The 27076-nt window shown below is 38.3% G+C and overlaps 1 protein-coding gene across 1 annotated transcript in view; it reads left to right on the top strand.

Annotated features, from left to right (window-relative positions):
• The window catches only part of KIAA0232 (KIAA0232 ortholog), a 66295-nt gene that overhangs the window by 31999 nt on the left and 7220 nt on the right, over window positions 1-27076 (top strand). The window contains exons 4-6 of the mRNA XM_050337697.1: window positions 12533-12599; window positions 13943-14024; window positions 15330-18627. Coding sequence (XP_050193654.1) covers window positions 12533-12599; window positions 13943-14024; window positions 15330-18627 — 3447 coding nt within the window. The remainder of the gene's footprint in view (window positions 1-12532; window positions 12600-13942; window positions 14025-15329; window positions 18628-27076) is intronic.

Genomic DNA, 27076 nt, shown 5'->3' with positions numbered 1-27076 from the left:
TTTGTGTGAATGGAAAGGACTGGAATATTTGAGCAGAAAGCATCTTGCTTTGTGCATGCTACTATGTGTCATCCTGAACTGCTAAATAAAACGCCACGTATGGTAGCAAGTGTTCACTTCCCAGATTACAGGAGTGAGTGGAAGTGGAATTGAAGTGCACTGAGGGGAGAAGGTGAGGAGAGGTGAAGGCAATGGGTTGAAGGAAGGTAGCAGAGGCAGCGGATACCATGTAGCTCAATGGAAGAGTGGACAAAGGACTGTTGAGGGAAATGTTTAAATAGAAAAAATAATCTGTAGCACAGGTCAAAAAAAGCTCTCCAGGGAGATTTTTGAGACAGCAAAAGTGAGAAAGTCTGTCTTTTAGTTTACAGGACTACAAATACTCTGATCTGTTCCTACTGTAGGAAGAAATACCTCACCCATGTAACCTGGTTGCATTATTGCTCCATACACCTTCCTAGTCATAGTTTGTGCTTGCACAAGCATTTGGGTGGTTATGTGGAGAGCTTGATTGGGAAAGTGAATCAGTTTCCTGAGATTAACCTGGTTGAGGTGGAGGAAATGTTAACCCAGAGATGTTTCCTGGTCCAATTTGTGGCACAAATACTTGTGCCACAATGCTGTGGAAGGTATGTGGCCAAAAATAATCAAGGAGGTGGGGATGCTTTGGTTACTCCCACCACCTTCAGCAGCATTGGTGTCATGTACTGGCTTACTGTTTGTGAAGCTATTTGAGTATTTGTTCAGTTGCTAAGTTCCTAATTGACTAATTGGGAGATTTCTGAACTCCCATTTTCCCATTACTTATTATCCTAACAAAGTGATGCAAGTATAATTTTGTTGGTAATTTGTTCTACTCTCATGGTTACAGAATACTGAGGTAAGCACTCTGACTACTGTAAAAGGTAATTTAAATATGAAGCAAATATGAAGAAATAATTGCAAGAAGTAATGTCTTTCTTGAGGATATGACTGTCTTTATGTACTTATTTTATGAACAACAAAAAAATAGACCACAGGAATACTGATGATTGATTTTTAGCTTTAGAAAGTACTGTGCATCTCCCCGTAGCTGAAAATCAAGCAGCATCACTTAGAGCTAAATTTATATTGTCTAGAGAAATCTAGTTGCAGAGAAAAAGGAAGAAGGTGAATTTATTAATAACCTTAAACAGGAGAAAAAGGGAAGAAACCATTCAACTATACTTTTGAAAGAATAAAAAGGTGTGTGATCATAAAGGTTGAACAAGTAACTTCCACCTTTGACTCTTGTCAGATTTATAGTGTCCAACGTTAACCTCATATCTGCAGCCTGCAGACTTGTGTTATTTCAGAGCTATTTTGACTTCTGCTGCATGCTCAAACAATAAAGCTTGCACATTTGTTGTCATTAATGAAATTGTAGGTCAGAATTTTTTAGTGTATTTTCAAACATAGAATCGAACGTTTTAACCTTAAAAAAAATTGTTACTTAAAGCTGTTCTATAGGTAGTTTAGCACGTGCATTTCATAAGGGAAATATAAACTGCTTTTATTTTTAACTCCAGAGTTTCTTTGATACTAGTGATACTTTAAAGTAGCTTGTAAGATATCTTTTCTGCTTTTACAAACATGTTTCTCATGTTGTCATGTTTTTGGATTTAAGTTTGTGTGCTGTTCTGGTGGGAATAATTAGTAGATTTTGCACTGTGAAACATAATGTTACAATACTATTTTTGCTGAAGCATTCAAGCTGCTCCAGTTAATGTTCACGATTTCATCTCTGCAAAAAGATAAAAACACTCTGTGAATTGTAGTTGAAATTGTTAATTAGTGGTGTGTGAGGAGTGTTTATAAATTACAAATTGTTGATATACAAATAAATACTTTATTCTCAGTGCCACTTGAGTTTTTAAAAATAGTTTTCTGAATCATCTGAAAATGTTTACCTGTAGAGATTTTTTTGTTGTTGTTGTCAAATTAGGTAGATGTGTTCATTAGGATATTCTCTTTTTGTAAGTGGTCTGGTAATAGTCCACATGGGCAGTTCTGGAGCTTGCTTATAATTTTTCTGTCTTTCTGTGATCCTTTTTTCAAAGTAGGTGGATATGGAAATACCACTATGCTCACATGGATGTGGAGCACTTGCTCCTGCAGCCTAACCTCTTCTTTTGACCTTAGCATCGGAGCAAAGCAAGCAAGGTTGGGGTAGCCCCATTATTGGGAGTAATTGAAGAAGGTCTTAATGTATTTCAACCTAAATATAGTTAAATAAAATTCTATTTAAGTGAAATTATTAGAGTGTTTCCCCTGCATCTGTAGACAGAGTATATATACACAAACACAGAAAAACCAAAATAGGGAGACAATTCAGTGAAAACTTTGGAATTTTGCAGTCTGATAGTTCAGAGGGAAAAGTATGCAGAGAATGAAAAGGTAATGGGGGTCAATAATAACTTTTCTGACTCTCATAGGAAATTACAGGAATCTGGGTAATGTAATTTTGATTTTTGCATTAAATTATTTAAACCAGTAATGTGTTGAGAAATTGCAGACAGTCTGCCTCCCTCTTCCTACCATAATCGAAGGCCTTAAAATTCTGTGATCACTTCAGAAAGATGCTTGATGGGGAGAGGAAGTCATAAAATGGATTCAGTGAAAAATGGCTTGATAGCAGTAAGCAGTGCTTTGTCAGACTTTCGTTTAATGGTTGAAGCAAATATTTCAAAATCTTCCCTTGTGCATTTTCATTTACATACTATTCACTCTTAAGGTGTACTTTATTTGGTAGCTTAGTTTTGCTTGAATTCAGTTTTTCCTCTCATTAGAAAGAGTAATGCTGTACAACACTAGTCTGAGACAGAAATCCAAGGGTCTAGTTATAATTTTATGCTGCAGAAAAGAAACATTTGACTTCAAGGAGACTGCAGTTTGGTGTTTATTTCTAAAACATTTCCTAAGTTACAAGTAGGACAAGTCAGAGAAGCTGCTCTGCCTCGCTGTGTCTTGCAGTGGCAAAGCGTGTTGTGGACTAAGTACTTTTGTGAGAGGAGGCCTGACTTTGACAGATACCACTTGGCATATGTAAGGATGCAAATTGTTTATGTGTGTATGTTCTGAGGGCAGTATTTTTTGTGGGACAAGCATTTTGGTGTCTGAAATTGTCTATATTCGTGTGAATGAATCCTCGGCTGCAGATACTCTTGGTGCAGTCAGAAGCAGGAGAAATGTAAGTACATTGCAACTTGCCAGAAAATGAAGACAGAATGATGGTGAGAAGAACTTCTAAGACAAGTACTTTAATGTAGCAATCAATTGCTATTCTTACTGCAGTTCTAAAGTTTGTTTTTTATGAAACACTTGAGTGGAATATAAATAGCAGTTAAAATACATACTGAAGAATTGCTCAAATTTTGTAAAGCTTATTAATATTGACCTTGAGTAGAGATTTTATCTTAATTTTTATCCTGCTGAAGTGTAGAAGAAATTTTCAAATGTTAGGTTGCAATTAACTGGCAAAGGAGGGATATCCATTCTAATGAAATGTTGGGTAAAAAAAAATAATGTGTAGGAGTGGGGAATATTTATATGAAAATCCTTGTGGAAAGTAAGAAATTTTATCCTGAAATTACTGCCTCAAATTTTCAGTAAAACCAGTTGATCTGTCCATTATAAATAACTTTTTTGGTTAGTTTTGTTGCTGTTGGGTTTTTTTAATTCCTGTCTGGTACACCTAAAACTGAGTTCAGTTTGTTTCATGTTTGAAATGTTGGGATTTTTTTTAAGCCTCCTAATTCTGAAAGTTTTAATTATTTTGGATTTGAATAATGAAACTTGTCAGTAGCAAGACAGAAAGTCTTTGATACTCACAAATTTAGTAATAAAGTAGGAGTTTAGAAGTTCACCTGTGTTATTTTTTCAAGATGGATACTGTGAGCAAGATTGCAATTAGAGGTTACTTGTTGAGACTATGTATAAGACTTTTCAGTAGGTATATTTCCTAGTAGTAATACTGAAATTATTTATGTGCCTGTCCATTGGTCATAAATCCAAGAGCTTAATTAGCTTTAACCTGACTAGTTTTCTGCTGAAATTTGCATTGCTCAATAGACAGAGCAGGTCTTCAGCTGTGCTGTTGCAGTTCTTCAAGGATCTGGTTAATTCACTGAACACTTGCAGTGTGACACATGAAGCTGCACCCCAAGATGGTGCCAGAGTTTCAGTGAAAGCAGCCGCCGTGTCTCGTGCTGAAACGTTCGAGGACAGTTTAGGGATGAGCAAAGCAAACAACTTCCTGTGGATCTTACTTTGTGCGCTGATGAAACCAGACCTTCTTTGAGTGTAGGTGACCACTTCACCTGAGCTGTTCCACAGCACAGCCTGAGACATTCCGAGTGTCTAATGCTGCTGATCTCCCAGGGCATGTGAGAATGGGCTTCAGGCAACGTGATATATTTCTGAGCTAACCAAGCGCTCCAAATCTGCTAACTGCCACATGAAACCATGTACATGTCAGAGTTAGTCTTGGTTGATAGATATCAATGGATATCTATCAAATGAAAATAATGAATCTTGAAAAAGAACTGCTGTAATATATTTGACAAGAACACACAGTGCCTTCCATCCCACTGTTCTAAATTACTGCTTGGGGGTAACATGGAAACATAATTGGCGAAACTTCAAACAGTGATTTCTTTTAAATGTCGTCAGGTGTGGGCATGCTAACAGCAATAGAGCATTAGCTTTGCTTGCTTTGAATTATGAGGGGGGAATATAACTTCTGATACCTGTGTATCTATGTGCTTATATGGGAGTACGTAAAGGAACAAGTGTGGCTCTACTGAACAGTTTTCTTTAAAATTTTGCCTGGTAATCTTATTCTCAAATGTGCCTTGCTTGCAGCACAAACTTGAGATGTGTCTAAAATAAGATTTTGTTGGAATTTTCTTAGCATTTGTCATCTTTCTTACTCGAAGTGCAGAACTGTCAAACTTCCACAGAATCCTAGAATGGTTTCAGTTGGAGAGGACCTTAAAGACAATCTCAATCTCATTCCAATCCCCCTACCATGGGCAGGAACACCTCTCACTAGACCAGGTTGCTCAGAGTCCATCCAGCCTGGCCTTGGACACTTCCAGGGATGGGGCATCCATGCAGTTACTACAGTTCTTTACATAAACCTTATTTGAAGAAATAATCTCCTAATTAGGCCTAATGAATCAATTGGTTATGATTCCACATCTGAGTATGTTTTTTATTGGGTTACTCTGTCTAACTCTTGTGGTCTCCAAAGATTATGATATCTGTGTGCCAGATAGACCAAGGAACTGTTGGATAATCTGCCTTGCACTTTGCAATAGTGATGTGCAAGAACTGAGGAAAAAGGACTTGTGGAGCCTAGAGCACAGGGACTATGTTTATTTTCTTTTTATGTAGGATGCCACATTAGCTAGATGATTTAGAATTAATTTTAATCACTGGTTCATTTCTGTTGTTCCCTGCTTCTCTGATGTAAACCAGTATTAATTAGGTAATACACATGGCTGCTACACTGGGGTACCAGGGAATAGAGCAGTAAACATTAAATGGTTTCTTTGGTGATTGGATTTACACATCTTCATATAACTAGAAGTGATATGAAGAGAGTGTTAATGTAAAGATACAGGACAGACAAGAATGAAGCAAGTTGTGTAAAAGCCATCTTAACAAATCAGAAAGGTGAAGTGCATGTTGAGAAGTTTGGATTTAGTAAAGCAAAAAAAGGAAGTATAATGCTTCTCTTTGAAGCACCTGTCCTGATTAGCTCAGTAGTAAGCATTTGTGTGTGTCTGAGGATGATTGTTCAGTCATTTTCCAGGAAATGCCAGAACACTTCACAAAAACAGTGAATATCATATTCCTTTTGGGTTGTATCCAGTTGGGCTTCTGGAAAGGGATGTACTAGCTGTTTCTAGAACACACAGCGTTAATTAGAAAGGGATTTTAAAAATAACTTCAGATACCATATAGGAAATTGGAGTGAATTTGTCATGCCAAGGTAACCATCCCAGAATAAATTAATTACAATAAATCAATTCCTTTTTCCTTATGACTTTGACATTTTAACAGGTATTCGTAGTACCACATTTCTGATTTGTCATGTTACTGAAGCTGCTCTGTGCCAACTATAATAGTAACTTTAATGGAAGTTGACAAAATTTTTAATTATTCTAATTTTTTTATGTGTTTTCTTGATATAGAAGAAGTATCTATTGAACTAGAAAAGTTCTTTGTGAGAGCTTAGTCTGCTTCACAATATTACTTATTTCCCATAGTATAGATGACTGTCTTGGAGGCTAAAAGCATGTGTTTAGTATGATTGAAAGTTATTTCACCTTATATGTACTCAGTGCTAATGGGAGCAAACCGGGGCAAGGCAGTTCTGCCCTTGCAGCAGCTTCTCTGGTGAGTCTGGGACACAAAGTTGGCAGATGCACCTCGTGGAGAGAGGAGACAGCGCAGTCCTGCAGGCTCAGGCGTGGCCGCAAAAATGCCCGAGGAGCGTGTTACGGAGCTCTCCTGAGTAATGCCTTGTGTTCCATCACAGAGCAGTGTCATTAGATTATAATTTTCCTTAATGTAGAATAATCATTTTCACCAAAAATTTGAATTGTTGTCCATTCTGAATTCTTACCATGCACCCAAGCAAACTTGAACGGATGCGGCAGAGCACCTGCTGAGGAAAGTTCAAGTGTCCCTTCTGCTTGTCACTTGGTGCAGAAAGGACCTCTTGCATAATTGGTGGGAACACACTTTAAAAGTTACTCCTGTTGCATAGATAATACAGATAAGAACATTTCAGCATCTGCAAGCTGAAGTACTGATTAAGTGAAATCTCACAGCAGCACTGCTTACAAGGACAGTAAGTCCTCTGTGGCTTTGAAGTCAGCATGTTTGTTTATAAGCGATTCATAATAATCAAGAAGAATAGTTTCTAGTGAGGAATTATCACTTCTTGGGGGGATAACTTTTATTTCAATGTAGCCTGCTATGGGAGGAAGCTACCAGAATTAAGTTTTAAATAACAGAAGTCAGATTAGCTGCTCTAGTAACCTACATTTAGGGATAGCATGTTCATTTGAAGTTAATTTGAGCTGACAGTTGATCTCTTTTATCTAGAATTAGTAAATAACATGCTATTTATTATCTCTCTCTCTTAGAAGGTGTTGTGTGAAGTGATGAATTACAGCTCTGAAAATCTGCAGCTGATCCTAGTTATGTGCCAGATATGTAATTTACCTTTCCTAGTGCTGTTTAAATACAGAAGACAGGACTAAGAGAGTTGAAAGCAAGTATTTTTATTTCCTTGTTGGAGGGCTTTGATTTCTGTGATACTAAGTCAGTGTGCTTGGAAATTGATATTCTGAAGTCACACATTTATTGAAGATTACTTGCATCAAGTATTCATGAGCCCCGAAAGAGAAGTTAATAAGTAGAGTTTGTTTTTCTGACTGGTTTAATATCTTTGTTGTAATTCAAGTGAAAAAATAAATATTTAATTGTGTTCTTACTAAGAAAGGATCAAAAAGGTTGTACAAGTAAGTATACACTCTTAAATGTTTCTTTGTGTCATCCACCTTATGAAGATGGAGGAAAATTCCATCATGCGAAATGGAACCCTGTTTTATTCCTTTGAACTCCACCTGGATTGAACACCCCAGGGAGGGCTGCTCTTTTGGTGGATTTATTTATTCATTCATTTATTCACGTGGTGGTGATCTTGGGCTGAGATTATATTTTTTTTTAGTCCTTTTTTAGTCTTTCTTGAGCACCTCCTGTGAGAGTACTTGTAATCAGAGGAATTATACTGTGTCAGAATGTTAAAAAATGAAAACCTAGACTTTTATCTAGCTCTCATCATCCTACAAAATATAGAAATAGATGTGTGGCTGCAATGAATCACATTTTGTGCCTTATTCAGTTCACATGGCTTAACAGCTGATCCATATAGAACAGCTACATAATCCTGCACTTGGTGACAGGCCACATGCCAAGAAAACAGTCCCAGTACAGTCAGAGAACCATCTCCTCTGGGAAGTCCTATGGCCTGTTAAATGAATTATTTGAAACTATTAATATATTGGTTTACTTTAATTTCTAGACTGTTTGAACTTGTATTCTGTGAAAGAAGCATCAGTATTCTGCTCTAGCTTACCCTGTTTCAGCAGGGGTTTGGATCTCAAGAGGTCCTTTCCAACCTAAACAGTTCTGTATGTTTGGGAAAGGGAAATGAGGATTTGTTTTGAAAGTCTATGCTAGAAAGCCCTCAAAACCTTAAAAGCAAATGAGTGATTACCTTAATTGTTCAAGTAAGATGAAATGTAATGCTTTTGCTTTTCAAAAAGCTTAAAGAGAGCAAGGACCTTTGGGACCTGAAGTGACAAGACATATTTAGTAAATATTTACATTGCACAGTTCAGAGCTTCTGCAGGAAGTTATTAACTTAGGCTGGAAGTGGAAAACCAAACCCCACAGAAACCCAAACCCAGTCAAAAACTCTGCAAACCAAAGCCCTTTGAGTTTTACAATCTGATGGAATTTCTCAGTTTCTGTGTATATATTTACAGTACATCAGATACGGAAATCTCATTCTAAATAGAGGCTATCAGAATTTTGTTTCCTTTTTCTCTGTCTAGAATTTTTGGCTATTGCGTGTATGCAAATCTGCAGGGCACAATATACATTTGCATGGATGGATATGCATTTTTTGGATGGAAGTATGAGACCAGTAACTAGACATCACTACTGGATGATGAGAAGAGGTGAAGGCTCAGTGCAAATGGAAAATTTTCTGAGCAGTGCTATCGACAGTTCCACAGTATAACTATGTGAAATAATAGTGATGCTATTTGTGATCAAATTCAGGAAAAAACTTGTTAAATTTCCTGTCAGTGACTGGGCTCTGCTTGTTTGCAACATTCAGAACTAACCTGCTCACAGAGATGAATATCATCACGAATTAAAGTGATGTGTCAAGAATCTGAGAGGACCTAATGTTTAACAGCTTCTTATCAAACCTCTGAGAACACAGAAGCCAGTGCCCACTGTTAACATAGGCAACAGTTTTTAGTGGATTTGAATTTGGTGTACATAATATTGGTTTTTTCCAAGGTTCACAATTTAACTGAATGTTTTAAATTCATAAAAATATTTCAGAAGCAACTACACTTATAGATTCAATATCTTCTGGGAACATTTTTTGCAGCTTTACAGAGGTGTGAATGTACGTACCGAAGCAGTTGGATTGCTTTAGACTAATGAGTTACCACTTGTCATCTGTGACTGCTCTACTTCCAAAGTAGAGCGTATTCAAAAGGTCTTTGATTTAATATTAGACATTATATGTGTGTATGTTAAAAAAAAAAAAAAATCCTAACCCAAAAAACCTCAAAACCAACAAACATATTTACAAATATATATGTAAAAACTTGTGTGGACTTTCCTGTGGTGTTTTTTGTTTGTTTGTTTGTTTGTTTGTTTAAATTGGTTTCATTGTTTGTTATGCAGAACTGCATTAATTTGGCTCTGAATAGAGCCATGTTGGTCAGTGAGGAAGACATTGGCTATTGGAGTCCTGTAACTCCAGCAGTCAGATTGACTGTTCTTGTTCATGCTGGGTGAGTTCAGAAGCTTAATTTATCTGTTAGCACAGTCACTCCTTTGCCAGTAACATAACACCTATCCTTTATGTAATCCTCCCCTTGCTTCAGCCAGCTGATCAAAAGCCAAAAAGAACAACTTTTGGTGGAACTAGATATACATTAAATCAGAAGAAGGAAAAAGAAATATATTGAAAACAGTAGCACAGAATAAAATATGTTTGGTGTGCAGGAAATATTGTATAAAAAATATGAATTAAAAAGTGACATGCTTTGTAGTTTGAATGAGAGAAACAGGTTAGTAGAAATCTGGGACAGACAATTGTGAGGTTTAAGCCTTTTGTGATGGAATTACAAAAGCAATCATAATTGGGCACTAAGACTTCCATATTGAAAAATGTACTATTTGGGGACCGTCTTTAAATTTGAACATAAGCAAAGCACTTCAAGCAGATCACCTAGTTTTAACTGTGTCCTATTGCACATAGCCAGTGCCTGGAACATCTTAACTTTCTGTGGGTTTTTATAGCCTACAAAGCATTAACTTAAACAATAAAAAAATACAGCAAGTAAATCTCTTTTTCCGAGAACGCCGTTGTCATACAGGAAATAATTGCCGTGGCATTTGTTGCGTTAAGTCTGCGGCTTGTTCTGATATACTGCAGTAAGAAGCTGAGCGAGGGGTCTCCAGACTCTCGGTGTTCTGCACAGTGGGTTCCCACCCCCCCCTTTCAAAGCCAGCACTGTCTCCTTCAGCGTGGTGCAGGACAGCAAGCGGTGTCAGCTGACTCCAGTATTAGTTTCATGGTACAGGGGGAAATGAAGCATTTGTTTCCAAAAGTTTTCGCTCCTTCGGTATAATGGTGAGCATATTGTTGTTGATTTGGGGCATTTTTTTTCTGACTTTATGTTATAATTAAGCTAAGGAAGTAAATCGGTATTTTTTAGAGTGTTTGCTACAGGTGTTTGTTCGATTAGACAGTTTGGGGAGCTGAGGAAAACCAAGGCCAGCTCCTCCTCTGTTGGCCTTTTGGGGGGAGGAGGGGGAAGTCAGGAGTGATATAGGCATAAAGTGACAAATTATTACAACTACATATATTACTGTCCTGCTTGGCTCTTTCTAAATAATTTAATTTGTGTTGGTAAATTTCCTAATGTAGAAGATGCCTTCTAAAGTTTGATATTGCTAAGTCATCCTCAGTTAAGTATGTGGCATAAAGGTTTATATTTAGCACTTCAGTGCAGCAATGCAGTTAGGAATAGAAAATTGCTTTCTTTCTCACTTGGCTGCAAATAATTAAAGTTCAGAAGTTAGCATATAAGTGATTGCTTCAGTATATGATTTTTCGAGTGTGTATATCTGACAGTGAATTAAACAAGCTAGTTTCACTGTATGAATTAGCATTCTTTTTTCCATGATATTTTCTTGTGCCTTAGCAACATATACTCATATTTCTCAGCAACTTCTGACCGGTAATTATGAAGGAGTAGAAACTGTTAGATCTTGGAAAAATGAAATCTTTATACCACCATGGTGACAGCAAATCAAACTCTTTTTTTTAATGCATTTCTGTAATTCAATATTTGATCGGTGTTACTTTTGGAGAGAATACCTGTTCCATAATTACATGGACAGAAGATCATGTTAAATTCAGAAAGTGAGATGATTTTCTAGGGGTGTTGTGTAAGTTTCTTCAAGAATGATTGGAACTGGAGTTCCCGTGATGATGGAGTTGATGCTGAGGAAACTGTGCATAGGATACAAGAAGCTGCGTAGTTCTCCCTCATTACCACTCCTGGCTGTTCGATGACGTGCAGGGGATCTCTTGTATCCTCCTCACAGTTCTGGATTGTTGTGTTTAGCTGTGATTCCAGCTCTGTTTGCAGTTATGGAAAGTGGGAAGTGCAGTCTCCAAGCATGATTCCCAAGCATGGAATTAATGAGAACATGAATATCTACATGATGCCTTAGGCATCAACACAGTACCCATCTTACCTAGTTTTCCTTCCAATAAGAATGGCCAGTAAGAAAGTCTGGAGGTTGGTGTTTAGTATTTCACTAACTGAAATTCAACTTTTATTCCATTGGAATAGCATGGGGTTTTCCCAGATAGGTAATAAATATATTGGACTATTTTGTGTGTGTGCTTATTTTCAGTATTTCAGTATTTATGTAGAGGAACAGAGGAGGAGAATAGAGGCTTATAGGGAAGATGAAGAAGGTGCTTATTTTTCCCTCTGCTCTCCTGAGCTAATAACAAATGTTTAAAAAGAAAAAATACATGGGCACTGTAAACTGGCAAAACTGTGGGATGAGTTTTGCATGAGGATATAGTGAAAGCATTTCCTCTCCCTCTCTGCCACCCAGGCATGCATTCTTCCTACTGTTCTCCTTCCTACTGTTCTTCCTACTGTTCTCCAGGCAGAAAATCATGTCTGACTTTTCTGTATCCTTTTAACAGTCCCTTTCCCACAGATATAAATTGTGCAGCCTAAAGGATCACGCTTAGCTTTTTGAAATGCGTCTTAGTGATCAGTGGGTGCTTGAACTTTTCCCCTGAGACTTCTGGCTAAATCCTTAGTGACACAGAGCAGTAAATGTGACAGCACAGTGTTTGCAAAACCTTGGATATCCAATAGTGCAACAATGTGACTTGTAGTTTGAAACCCCTGTGAGAACATATCTCTGTGTTTTGTGGAATCATTCTGACCTCTAATTCACGTATTTGTAGGAATGGGTTTATACATACTAATAATTTCTGTTGATTTTAATGTGTAGTTACCATGCAAACAGAAAAATGAGTGTCTGCTAAGTTATGTTTACTGTGTTGATATGTTTCTATAAAGTGAATATTCTTTTTAGTAAGTTGCCTTTTCTTTTTTCTTTTTTTCTCCCCTGTGGTTTTGTTGTGCAGAGCTCTGGCATTGAAACGTTAGTGGAGGAGCTTTGCTCCAAACTGAAAGACCTTCAGAGTAAGCAAGGTGAGGAAAAAAACGTTTAACCTTCTGAGGTCGTGGGTTGTATTTATCAACTGTGCAACATTCTGAGACTTGGGAGTGGGGGACCAGGCTATTTCAGTAGCTTTTAGCACAGGCCATGCAATTTTAAAATGCATTTGAATAATTTCATTCAAATAGTTTAAGCAAATCTGTGCTGGTATGCTTTATTTACCTCAGAAATAGCCAGTCACAAATGCAGTTTTCCTCATGGAAAGCTGTAACTGTCTGTATCCACTATGCCTGCTTTTTTAATAAATAATCCAAATTTAGCATCCCCCTCCCTGCCAAAAGTACCGAGAATAAAGTAGGCTTGATTCTGTTCCTTTTGTGTGTTGGTGCTTGCAAGGAGTAGATTTGCCTCAAAGTAGTTATGTACTAACTATTCTTGTGAAAAGCATCCAAGTATCCCTCACAGAGAGGTGTACTTAAAATTCCCAGGCTTTAAGGGAATGATCATGGGAACTTTGTTGTCAAGCTTAGGGTAGAGAGCATCATGTAAAGTTGTGGTGTCTCCATGAAAGTTCATTGCACGTAAGTGTTCAGACACACAGCAGCAGCCTTGGACACTTAGAGTAAAATTATTGTGCTTATCATGTAGTATAAATAGCTGTAAATAAGGGATAACATTTAGCTGCCTAAAGCGTGATTTTAGCTGTTTCCATTCCCTTTTTCTGTTTTTGAACTCAGCTCTTAGTATTTCATAGTGCTGTGATGTGACAGTTTCTTCCTGAGGCAAGGTGATGTTGAGCATTTACTTTGATAAAAAAATACTATGTCCCACAGCATTTTTGAAAATTATTTTAAAGGTTTTAATATAAAGAACTAGAAATCTTGAGAATCACTTCTCACATAGGAAATATGACTTTACATCCACTCAAAGCACAGGAACTACTGCAGGAATATTTCCTTTTAGTGAAAAATGTGAGAAGTTAGATGTGACCAATCACAAAAATATTAAGTCAGTTGAATTTTTAAAATATTTTTTGTGTCTTGTAGCAATGCAGGAATGAGGTAGGGATTTGAATGGGAAACAACTAAAAATTCAGTAGGAAGTCTTGGGGAGGGGGGCATTGCTAGCCCATGAGGTTGCATGTAGCTGCTGGCCAGTTGTGTTAGGTCAAATTTGCAGGGCTTCACAAAACAACTGTGGAAAACTTGAATCTTGAGTGGTAACTTGTAATTTCTTTATGTTATTTACAGTGCTTTATGGAAATTTTACTACTATTACAGGTATACATCCTGATGCTTTTTGTTAAATGCTGTTATAAGATACACTGGCTTTTTGAATTTTTCTGTTAAGCATTTGGAATTTTCTTCCAAAACAGAGGAGAAGATTCACAAAAAATTAGAAGGCTCTTTGACTCCTGAGACTGATTTATCTCCCACAGCAAAGGATCAAGTAGAAATGTATGCATTTTTTTTTCTTATTATTATCTAAGATGCTTTTCTTTTTTCTCCTTTTACTCCCATATTTTAACACAGTAAAATTAACTTTGTGGGGAATCTGTTTTTGTGGATATTAATTAAGAAATACGTTTTTTCCTGCCATCTTCTTTTGTTAATCTTAAAAATTTAAATATAAGCATTTGGTACCATGGGCTAGTTTAATTTCTGTCGTAGTCCTGACTACTTTCATTTGACTATATGCAGAACTCAAACCATACTGTGTTTTAGTTTCCTTAAGACTAAGTCAGTCAGCCAAATTAAAAGCCTTTAAAACAGCATTAATTGACATGTTAGACTTGCAGGCAGAGAATCAGTTTCCTGGATCCAGAACTCGCTGTCTTCTGTAGCAGAAATGGCAAACCAACCCTTTCACAACCTTTAAGCTCTTGATAACTGAAGTGATCTCCTGGTTACCAAGTCCAGTGTTCCTGAAGTACCCAGGAGTTCTATCATTGACCTCTCTTGGAGATACAACTGCTTCTGTATCTCTTAATCATAACCTTTGGTAGCAACAATCTAGTAGAATTGTTACTAAGTGGATGATACTTTTTCAGGGAACTGATTGTGCTAATGTGCACATAACTGACTTATAAAAGTTTTTAATAGGTTTTCATAAAATATATGTGATTCAGTATAAATCTCTCTGATGTCAAACATGTACTACTTTAAACATTGAAGAAAACCATATTTTAATCTTGTCCCTGTTTTATAAAGCTGTTAAACATTTTAAACTACTCAAGAACTAATCTTTTTTTTTAATAGCTTTTTCTTAATAACTGGATGATGAAACTATGTAGAACTTAACAGGTAGTGACTCATTTCATAAAGGAGAATTTTAAAAACTGGAATTCAGGACTCAACTAACTGAAATTCAGGACTTTTTCATTTATAATCTATATCAGATGTGTTTAAGAAGACTGTAGTGAATTGCTACATTATCTAATAAACCTAGAGAGAGGCCTTCACTGTTGTAAGCATCCACAATTTCTCTATACAGTGATGTTTAGTGGTCTGAAAAGGGAATTGTTTTACTTGTAGCAGTATATTTCTAAGCATCTATTAATATAAGCACTTATAAAGCTTATCTTAATTTCCCCTTAGATATAATTCAGATAGTGCAATGAGTGGCATGTGCATATATAGAGCAAACTAGATCTTTTTGGCCATTAGATTGTTGGTGTTTTGGTGTGTTTTTAGTAATACTTTCTAATCTTAATGCCCATCTGAAGCTCTGTGATCTAAATGTCCCTTTTGTTTTGCTTTTAGGTACTATGAAGCGTTTCCTCCTCTTTCTGAAAAGCCAGTTTGCCTGCAGGAAATTATGACTGTATGGAATAAATCCAAAGTATGCTCTTACTCTAGCTCCTCATCTTCATCCACTGTTCCACCAACTAGCACGGATACATCTTCTCCAAAGGACTGCCACAGTGAAAGTGAAGCAACTAAAGACAGAAGTAATAAAGTATCTGCCACTGTACAGGAAAGAACGCAGCAGAAGAAAAGTAAAAACGAGAAAGAAAACAAATTTAGTAGCAACACTGTTGAAGAGAAGCCTGTTCTGTACAAAAAGCAAGTCCGACATAAGTCTGAGGGAAAGATGCGTCCCCGCTCGTGGTCGTCTGGATCCAGTGAGGCTGGCTCAAGTTCCAGTGGTAATCAAGGTGAATACAAGGCATCAATGAAATGTATCAAAGTAAGACACAAAACAAGAGAGGTTCGGAACAAAAAGGGGCGCAATGGGCAGAGCAGGCTGTCAGTGAAAGCTGGTGAAAAGGCTGACAGAAAAGTCCACAGCGGAAGCAGCAGCAGCAGCAGCAGCGGGTCCATCAAACAACTGTGCAAAAGAGGTAAAAGGCCATTAAAAGAAATAGGAAGAAAAGAAGCTGGCGGTAGCGATGGGAAAGATTTGTATTTAGACAGCAGAAATGAGAAGGAATATAAAGAAGAGCCCTTGTGGTATACTGAGCCGATCACCGAGTACTTGGTTCCTCTCAGCAGGAAGAGCAAGCTGGAGACTACGTACCGCAACAGAGAAGATATACGTGGTGTGACATCAGAGGCTGTGGAAGAGTTGTCTGAATCAGTGCATGGTCTTTGTATTAGCAACAATAATATTCATAAAACATACCTCGCAGCAGGTACTTTCATCGATGGTCACTTTGTAGAAATGCCTGCAGTTCTAAATGAGGATATTGACCTCGCTGGGACCTCAATATGTTCTCAACCAGAGGACGACAAATATTTAGATGATGTTCATCTGTCAGAACTAACGCACTTCTATGAAGTGGATATTGATCAATCCATGTTGGATCCTGGTGCCTCAGATACGATGCAAGGGGAGAGTCGGATTTTAAATATGATTCGACAGAAGAGTAAAGAAAAAACTGATTTTGAGGCAGAATGTTGCATAGTGTTAGATGGAATGGAGTTGCAAGGGGAAAGTGCAATATGGACTGATTCGACCAGCTCTGTTGGTGCTGAAGGGTGGTTCTTGCAAGACCTTAGTAATTTAGCTCAATTTTGGGAGTGCTGTTCATCTTCTAGTTCTGGTGATGCAGATGGGGAAAGTTTTGGAGGAGATTCTCCGATCAGATTCTCCCCCATCCTAGACAGCACAATGCTTAATTCACACATGCTTGCTGGCAATCAAGAGCTCTTTTCAGATATTAATGAAGGGTCTGGTATAAACTCTTGTTTTTCAGTGTTTGAAGTGCAATGCAGTAACTCTGTTTTACCATTTTCTTTTGAAACACTCAACTTGGGAAATGAAAATGCAGATTCTAGTAGCACTGCTAATATTCTTGGGAAAACACAGTCTAGATTGCTAATATGGACCAAAAATAGTGCCTTTGATGAAAATGAACACTGTTCCAATCTTTCAACAAGAACCTGTAGTCCATGGTCACACTCGGAAGAAACACGTTCAGACAATGAGACTTTAAATATTCCATATGAAGAATCCACGCAATTTAATGCTGAAGATATGAATTATGTAGTTCCTAGTGTATCTTCGAATTATGTAGATGAAGAAATTCTAGATTTTTTGCCAGAAGAAACCTGCCAGCAACAAGCTAGAACTTTAGGAGAAATGCCCACTTTGATTTTCAAAAAGAAATCTAAGCTAGAATCTGTCTGTGGTATTCAGCTAGAACAAAAAGCAGAAAGTAAAGACTATGAAACTACACAAGGGTGTAGTGAAAGCAGTCCACATGGAGATGGCTACAGCTCAGGGGTTATTAAAGATATTTGGACAAATATGACAGACAGAAATTCTGCAGCAATGGTAGAAATAGAAGGAATAGAAGATGAATTGTTTTCAACTGATGTAAATAACTATTGCTGCTGTTTGGATACAGAAGCAAAAGTTGAAACCCTCCAGGAACCCAATAAAGCAGTGCAGAGATCAGAGTATCACCTTTGGGAAGGTCAAAAGGAGAATGTAGAGAAGAGAGCCTTTGTCTCAAATGATTTATCAAAAGTAGATGGTGGTGACTATACCACGCCATCGAAACCTTGGGATGTTAACCAGGATAAAGAAAACTCATTTATACTTGGTGGCGTGTATGGGGAGCTCAAAACTTTTAACAGTGATGGAGAATGGGCAGTGGTGCCACCCAGTCACTCAAAGGGGAGCTTATTGCAATGTGCAGCCTCCGATGTGGTGACAATTGCTGGTACAGATGTGTTCATGACTCCAGGTAATAGCTTTGCCCCCGGCCATAGGCAGCTGTGGAGGCCGTTTGTATCGTTTGAACAGAACGAGCAATCAAAGAGTGGAGATAACGGATTAAATAAGGGTTTTTCTTTTATCTTCCATGAAGACTTACTGGGAGCTTGTGGTAACTTTCAAGTCGAAGAACCAGGGCTTGAATACTCATTCTCTTCCTTTGACCTGAACAATCCATTTTCGCAAGTTCTTCATGTAGAGTGTTCGTTTGAGCCAGAAGGAATTGCATCTTTCAGCCCTAGTTTTAAACCTAAGTCAATTCTGTGCTCTGATTCAGACAGTGAGGTTTTACACCCCAGGATATGTGGTGTCGATCGAACGCAGTACAGGGCTATACGGATTTCTCCGAGGACTCACTTTCGCCCAATTTCTGCATCTGAACTTTCTCCAGGTGGTGGAAGCGAGTCAGAATTTGAGTCAGAAAAAGATGAGGGAGGTATTGCTGTCCCTCCTCAAGTAGATGTATTTGAGGATCCGCAAGCAGATCTCAAACCTCTGGAAGAAGATGCAGAAAAAGAAGGGCATTATTATGGGAAATCAGAGCTCGAATCTGGAAAATTCCTTCCCAGATTAAAAAAGTCTGGAATGGAGAAGAGTGCACAAACATCATTGGATTCCCAAGAAGAGTCGGCCGGGATGTTGCCAGTAGGAGACCAAGATCCCTGTTTAGAATGCAGTATGAAAGAATCTCTAGAAGGGAGAGCGGTGGAGAGCTCTAAAGTAAACTGCAGAATAGTGGAGCCACGTGAGGAGACTGGCAGGTTTTGCAGTTGTAAAGCAGGGTGTCATTTCCCCACGTACGAGGATAATCCTGTTTCTTCAGGAGAGCATGAAGAGGTATGTGGATATATAAAATTACAGAATTTGCAGCTGGCAGCTGGTAACCAGCAGTTTCTCATGTGACAGTTCAATTTAAATGTTTGTGATTGTATAGATCTCTAGAAAATACAGTATTGTAGAAACACTGGAGGTTCCATCTGAACATAAGAATAAACTTTCTTATTGTAAGGGTGACCGAGTGCTGGCACAGGTTGCCCAGGAAGGTTGTAGAGTCTCCATCCTTGGGAGATTTCAAATGACATCTGGACAAGGTCCTGGGCAGCCTGTTCTACATGGCCCAGCCTGAGCAGGGGGAGTTGGACATGATGACCTCCAGAGTGCCCTGTAAACCTCAGTCATTCAGTGATTCTGTGAAAAATTAGCCATCTTCAGGCATTTTGGTGTCATCTTGCATACCTTTAGAAATATATGCATGTGTACACTCATGTGACTTTTAAATCTGTTTACCTTAGGTTTTTAGGTTATCTGATTTACATATAAAATGTTAAAATGTGCATAAAGTTTGAGTCATGAAATATTACTGATTTTGATTCAAACATTTAAAAATTCTGAAGGGAAAGATCTGAAGCCAGTCTTTTCAATGTAGTTACTTCCAAGGGGAAGAATTTGGAGTTGAATTGCTGGTTGTAAACTTGAGCAAAGAAAGACTTTTAGAAAGAACGTATTGTCTGGAAATTACAACATCCTCTTGTCAGCATAGACACAAAAAGAAATAAAACATGAATTCAAAATATCCATCACTGCTACAGTACTGTAAGGAAGCCTCAGTATAACTATGGGTTAAGCTCAGAGTTTTCTTTCAGGTAATCATAGCCGTAAGTTAAGTAATAACCAAGAGCAAAAATTCTTCCCAGCCAAAAATATCCCAAGTTTTTCTTTCTGTGAGCTCCCTATGCTCTTGAGAAGAAATATTTAACTATCAAGATAATTAGTTGTGTGGCCAGCCCAGAGATATTGTCTGGACAAGTATAAGTTGCATCTTACATTTTCTTTTCCTTACATCTTATATTTTCTTTTCCTCTTCAGCCTCCTCTTCACACATTCAGCACTTGCCTTATTTACATTAGGAGGCAATTTGTTTTCATTTTCAACTGAAGAGTTGCACTCAGCTTATGTTGTTTTACACTCCTCAATTATAAGTTTGAAACACTAACTCATATATGAGAAAGCTAACCTTCCTCTTGCTAAAACTAAAGTTCACCTTTTTGTTGAACAAAATCAGACTTCCTTATTTTCCTTCTTTCCTATTTGTTTCTGCTCTCATCCTCCTTTAAGTTAATTGCTTCTCTTCCCTGTGTCAGTAAGTTGATGTCAGCTGCTTGCACAAGGGAATCAAATTTGTAACTTTTCCAGACCTTTTCTAGACCTCTTGGTTCCTGCTGCTCTGTTAAGTTGACAGAGATGAAGTGTCTTCAGAAATCTCTACTGAGTCTGGGAAGTTTCTGTGTTTGTGCCAGGCCTTGCGGAAAGAGTCACTGAAAAAATTAATAAACTCAGACTGTAGGTCAGAACAGATTCTGGAATTGCCTTCTACCAGGAGTAAGTGAAATCTGACTTCATCAAGCAGTAGGGAATAAGGAGTGAACAAATGGTGTAATACAGTTACTTGTGACAGCAACAGCCTACACTTCCTTGCAGCCCTTTCCAGATCTCTTTGGTGTGCAGTGCTCCATGAGAATGTTTATTCTCACTTTCACTTCAACCACTTTTTCATTCTAGAAGGTAGTTGGTGGCTCGTATAAGTTAGCAGTGGTTCGATAGTTTATGGTAGCTCTGAGTCTTTGGTAGTGAAGATTGCTCAAAAAGCTCTGGTAGTTTATTTTCCTTAAGTTTCTTAGTGCAAGAGGAAAACTGCTTCCCTTGCTCAGGTCTCATGATCCTGCAGGTGTTTTCATAGCTACAGATTGATAAACCACTGAGAAGTACAAAGGGCCAACAACCCTCTGAGCAGTCTAGACTCCAGTTTGGTTTGCAATTAAGCTCTTCCCGGAGGCCTTGAGGAGCCTGATTAGACACTAAAATGATATAGCTCGGTTTAACTCACCTGGCTGTATCTACCACGTCTCGAGAGGTGTGTGCACACTCTGGGCTGCTCTAAGCACCAGTAGTTTGAGTCTGAAAATAATTGACTTTTTGGCTCAAGAACATTTATCTACATTTCTTGTTGTACTTAAGTGTCTATAAAAGACGTGTGTGAACTTTTTTTCTTTTTTCAGAGTGGTATTATTTATTTTCATGAGCATTAAACAAAATCAATAGGAAATGCCTAGGATTAGGACAGTCTAGGAGAAACATTTATTGTGGACACCCCACACGTACATGCATGGGAAAGAAAACTTGAGCAGAAGCTGTGGTGTTAACTGATTAGTGTAGATCAGTATTTGTAAAGATTTTTTTAAAATGAAGCTTCTGTGTTTCTATGCTTGACTTATGACAGAAATTAAAGTTATTGTTTAACTCACTGTCATTTAACATGAAGTTTGAGTTATGTTCTGAGGTACCTGCAATATTTTTGCATAAATAATGGATGTGAAGATACTAATTAATATAGACCACAGTGTAATAGTAACACATTGTGTTTTGCGTCTCTTAAACATGAGCTATATATGTACTGGGCAAACACACATCTCTGAATACCTCCTATTTATAAGACTGCAGGGAAATCTGACTCCATTTCCTCCCTCTTACCTTCTGTATTAGAGCACTTCTAGAATCACAGTTTATTTTGCAGCAGGAATTTGCTAATAGCTCCTGCAGAAGTTCTTCAAACATGTATGATAATTATAAACCTAGCCTCAAGATTAAAAAATCAAACCCAACCAAACAACAAAACCAAACCAACAAAACAACACCAAAAAAAATCCAAACCAGGCGACCCCTGCAAAAAACTACCAGCTCATGCCACCCAAACAACTACATAAAACCTCACAAACACACCTCCTTCCCCCCCCAAAGTACAGTCCTTTATCCCCAGTAAGTGCTCTGACCGTTTAGCCATGGAATGGGTAAGTACCCAGTCTGGACCAGGTACTGATCTCTGAATATATACCATGCATATACCAACACTGAATCCCTTGTCAGAGATGTTATATGGGCCCCAGTCTCGTAGGTGTGCTCTAAGAATGCCCATGCTGATGAGTCCTTGTGTTAAATAAAGGGACCTGTGGGTTTGGCTGGGATTGGCACCACACTTCTGAGGTCTGAACGTGGCTAAGACAATGGTTTTGGGGATGAGGGAATTCTACTTGCAAAAACCGTTTAAGTGTTCGTGGATCTCATGACTGACTTGGCCATGAGGTTTGGGGAGGGGACTGTTCACTGGAGTAATGTGAGTGTGCAACTCCCCTCTAGGAAGGGCTGTGAAGAGAGGAAGGACAGAGGGGTGTCTTACAAACATGGGTTCTGAGGTCAGCAGTGCAGGAGATAAGCTGCCATAAATCCAGGTAGTGATAAGAGGGAGACAAAATTCAGAGCAGTCTGCTGTGTGCCTTAAAATCCAGGGAATCAAGTGGAAAAAGAGCATGTGGAGTCGACCACTTACAGGGCAAAGGACTTCACTGTAAGAGAGACTAATCTGGGGCTGGTCTATCTGAGAAAGGACTCGTCCAGATAGTTCTTGGTGAATGCTGATTGTGGCAGATGATGAAGACACCTGCAGAGACTCTAAGCTCTAACATTGTAAGTAAGAAAACATTAGTTTGCTGAGCTATTGAAGGGTAGTACTAGTTTGTATGAGAGGACTTGAAAAAAGATAGAGTTCACAACAACGGTATAAAAATCACGAGAAAAAAACCCAAGGTTTAAATTAAACCAATAAAATAAAGATATGGTACACTTGAAAGTCCCAGAAGTGAATCAGAAACAGAAAAATGACTGAAAGATATTTGAGAGACAGAACTAACAGGCTTGGAAAGCTGTGAAAAGGTATTGATTAGTGCATTTATTGTCCTTGTTAATGAAAAGGTCCAAGGTATTGATTAGTGCATTTATTGTCCTTGTTAATGAAAAGACAATTAAGTAAAGGAGTGGTACAGATGAACTACACCTGTTTCAGCTAGTCATAGCAATATTCAGCTGAATGTCATGAGGAACAGCAAATAATTTGAGAAAAGCCTAGTAGAATACTTGTTTGAGAACATGTGGACGATAGAAAATATATAAAAAGCAAATATTTTTTTTAAAGGAGGAAAATGGAACTTGGGGTGTTACCAAGGACTATCTTAAATTCCGCAGAGAAATATTTTAAGTGGCCCAAATGCATGAGAAACTGAGAAAATTTTTAAGTATGAGTTTAGCAAAAAGATTCCACTCTCAAAAATAAAAGTCAGTGGTTTACTGGAGGAAAAGAAAGTTGACTGTTTTTCCTGGTGTGGGGCATGTTTATGAAAATCCCTGATACTAATAAACTGGGAAAGTCTGCAGTTACACTGGATGACAGGATTAGAATCCAAAGGTTGTTAAGTTGGAGCAGTGGTCTAAAACATAAAATGGCAAACCTGCAGGGACAACTAAAATTTTTAAAGAAAATAATAATCCTCTTCACAAACACAGTGTGAGGAGTGACAGGGGAGGAAATTATATGAAACAGAAAAACATCTTCAAGTAGATCATAGCTGAGTGTAATTCAGCAATGACACACTGCAAAAGCCACGTGGAGATACAGAAACAGGAGTTCCCTTCTGTAAGAGGGGAGGGAACTGCTCCACTGGAGTTCTGGGCTGAGCTCCGGTTCTGTGTATCAAGAAAGATGTCCTGAGGAGAGCAACACACAGATCACCACTTATGGAAACAGAGGGAAGGAACTGGGGGTGTTTTAGCTCAAGTAAGAGACTTGAAGCAGAGGCAGCAGTTTTGCAGAAGCCACGTTCATGGAGGAGATGAGGGAAAAGCTGTGTTGTTTTGTAGGCTCTGGTAAACACAGAGGAAGTGAATGTGATGACCTTAAGTCACACTAAGGGAAATTGAAGAATAAGAACTCTAACCAGACAATTACTGTAAGGGTCAATTATTTTTAGGGAAGCAGTGGAAATTCTGCCTTGAAGAGATTGAGTAGAGAAATAGTGCATTGTAGTTTTCTGCAAGAGTAGAGACTAGATTATCTCATAGGGTCCCTTGCCCATATATTTTCAGTGAAATTCAGCAATTAGGTTACTGCCAAGTAGGTTTTAAAAACATAAAATCCAGACTCAGGTCCCCTTGTTTATTTGTGACCAGCTACTTGAGCCAAGTGTATCTTCACTGGGTGGCTGAACTAAAATTAGCCTCTGATCTTTTGGAATGGGACTCAATGGGTTCACTGCTGCTTTGACTTCTAAAGCACTCGTGTTTCTTGTATTCTTCCTGATAGTAAGGGATTGCAGAGAAGGTTCAAAGAAATCTGTACTTTCAGATTAATGTGACTTTCTCTGTGCTTGGTTGTGAAACTGTCAGTTGTAAGACTTCTGACAATTCTCATTCAGACCATACTGAGCCTTTAGTGCTTATTGTGTCCACATTCTGCAAGCCTCCTGTCACGGCCGTGACCCTCGTCAGCATCCTGAAGGAGGACAGGTATCAGTGATGGTTTCCAAATTAGTATCTAAAGCCCAAATAGCCTATCCTGAAAGACATACCCATTTAGTAAAAAGTAATAGCTATTTACATGGGTAGATGTAAAATTTAATTAAACTTTTCTGTAATACAATGAAGTGCCCTTTTTTCAAGACCTTCAGCAGATGGTCTTTACAGCTCTAAATCCCAGCTCTGAGAAGATGCTTTGCATAAATTTTGCTTGAAGAACAAAGTTCTGATCAGTGTAACTTTTCTGACTGGCAGATGACTAAGCTGCTGTATGAACTTGCTGTGGACTTTTGCCTGTAACTGTAGGGGAGAACTTCTGATGGAATCAAGGAAATAAATAAAAAAAAAATTACTCCTGCCTCATACAAAATTGTTAGTTAAGAAATAGTAAAACAAATACTAATATTTCTCCCTATGCAGATTGTTGATGAAATAAGATTTAAGTTGTTACGTACAACCTGCAGCAGTTCTTGGTGGAGAAAAAAAATGTTGCATATTCATAAATGCTCTCTCAGAAATTTGTGAGGTTGCAAAATAAAACTATTACCTTCTGCCAAGAAAAAATAATAAAGTAAATTCCTAATAAATTATTTGTATGAATAGTCAAGCTCTTATCTGAGGAAAAAATATTTATATATATATGACAAAATATAAATAAGGTGGGTTTTTTTGTATTTTTTTGTCAAATACATCTGTATTCATAAGGAGAGAGGGGAGAAACCTTACCCTCCTGCCCCCCTCCAAATTTCTCCTACCTTTTTTCCATAGCTTTTCCATCTGTGCATTTAGCATTCAGGTAACCAAACCTCATACAGGGCAGTACCAGCTTTATTATTTATGGCTGGGACTTTTCCCATGAGCAACTGCTTTCATACTCCTAGATCTGGTCTTTCCCAACTTTAGTCGTCATGGTTTCCTCACCTGCCCAAATCCCCCTGTCAGAGATATTCCTAAAAGTTGTCTTAGTGTCCTGTCATACAGAAACTTCAGTTACACTTCAGCTCTGTCAGCAAACACACAGTTCCACTGAAATGTGCTGTTTATCAGGCTGCTGCTGCTCCCAGTTAAACACAGTGGTGTTGGATACATCCCTGGCTGCAGTGAGCATGGAACACTTTACACAAACAAAAGGAGTTTGTTCCGGCCAGCCCAGCTCCCAGGCTGAGGTGTGTTCACCACAGTGCTTGTCCTTGTGCCCAGATCAATATGCTGTGATATCCTGCTGCATTCTTGCAGTGCTGCTTCATCAGTCTCATGTTGCTGTCCAGAGCAGTCTTGCCAAGAAAGCAGCAATACAACAGAAGTGTGTAGAACAGGAATTTTCCTGGGCTGCTTGATTTCAACTGTGTGTGTGAATGGAGGGAGTGAGGAAAAATGTCATCAGCTGTAGGAAATGGCATTCGTGGTGCAGGAAACATCTTTCACTTCTCTGTTTTCCATTTTATTCAGGTGTATCCTTAAAATAGAGAATTGTTTTTCCATCATTTATGCTGGAGATCCAATACACTGTTTAAAATGGTCATTACCCACTTAAGCTCACAAAGTCTCCCTTTGTGTTGCTGCACTAAAATTTCCTTTTTTAGTTGAAAAAACCATAATATTTGCTTTTACTCCTTTAGAAAATATTTGTAGTGGCGTTTGCAAAGAATAATTTTTCTTTTATATACCAGAGGTTGCACGTGAAGTTTTGGATGAAAGACCTAAGTGGACAGCCCTGCTGCTGTACGAAGTTCTTGGGAAGGCTCATTTGAGAAAGCAGACACATAAAATGATGTTGCAAGGAACAAACGTGCAATAGAGGCCAATGAAAGACACAGTATTTACTATTTAAAGTTTTGAAACTATTTTACTCTTTCAAAGTCTTAGACAATAGCAAACATTAAATTTGTTTTTTCTGCTGTTAGGTTGGCTTAGCTTTTGGGGTGGGAAGGGTGATAGGACCAGAAGCAGAATTGGAGTTTTAGTTTCTGCATTTAATTGCACAGTCCGGACCCAAACCTGCACAAAACTCACAGATAGTGGTTTAAATCAGCCCAGACTTGGGGCAGGAGAATCTTGCATTGCTATAATGTTACAGTAGTGTTCGTACTTGTGAATGCTGAGGTCCTGAAGTGATTTTACCTTGCCTGAACCAGAGTCTCTAGGAGAAGGCTCAGGTACCCTAAGCCTACCTGTAAAACAAGAGAGGAAACCCGTCAGTCTTCTCTCTGACCTGCAGCAAGACTGGAGTGGAACAGCATTGCAGCTGGGTTTGCCATGCTTCTGTTTAAGAATAAAGTAAAATACATACAAATAGTTTCAGAGAGGAGAGACTTCCAGTTGCAGTTTCTAATACCAGAACCATTGTGAATAACAGATATTTAGATGGGTATCTGGATAATTCAATAAAACTCTTCATAAAACATTGGAAGTGTAGGTGACTATATGTGTGAGAGAGGAGGAGGAGGAGACATAAATAAAAATGCTGTTTCAAAAGGGAAAGATAGCCAACAAAGGCAGGTAGACTGCTATCAACTCTGGAGTTGGTATTTTGTATTTACCGATTGGGAGTATTTCTTTAATTGGCAGAAGTTGTTATGGTGACAGACTGGGCAGTTATAGTAAACATTTAAACATCTGTAGGAAAAAATTGTTTTCTTCAGTAAATGTATAAAATGGACATCAGCTCCTGCCCTTCATCCCCTCCCAAACTAAACCCCCAGATGGCTTTAGTGTGGATAGCGGGTCTTTACACATCTGTCCTTTTGCTTCTAAATGCTGGTTTAGAAATCACACACAGCACGAGTGCCGATGTGAGGGTGGGAGGGCTGGGCCTGAGCTCAGAGTGAGCCTCTGCTCTGAGCTGGGACCTGTCTGACCCCTCCCGCTCTCCAGGCTCTGCTGCGGC

This window comes from Myiozetetes cayanensis, unplaced genomic scaffold, assembly GCF_022539395.1.
Source record: "Myiozetetes cayanensis isolate MyiCay16 unplaced genomic scaffold, myiCay2020 scf7, whole genome shotgun sequence".
In the NCBI taxonomy this organism is placed as follows: Eukaryota; Metazoa; Chordata; class Aves; order Passeriformes; family Tyrannidae; genus Myiozetetes; species Myiozetetes cayanensis.
Note: the sequence above shows the minus strand (reverse complement) of the source record. Positions and strands in the feature narration are given on the sequence as shown.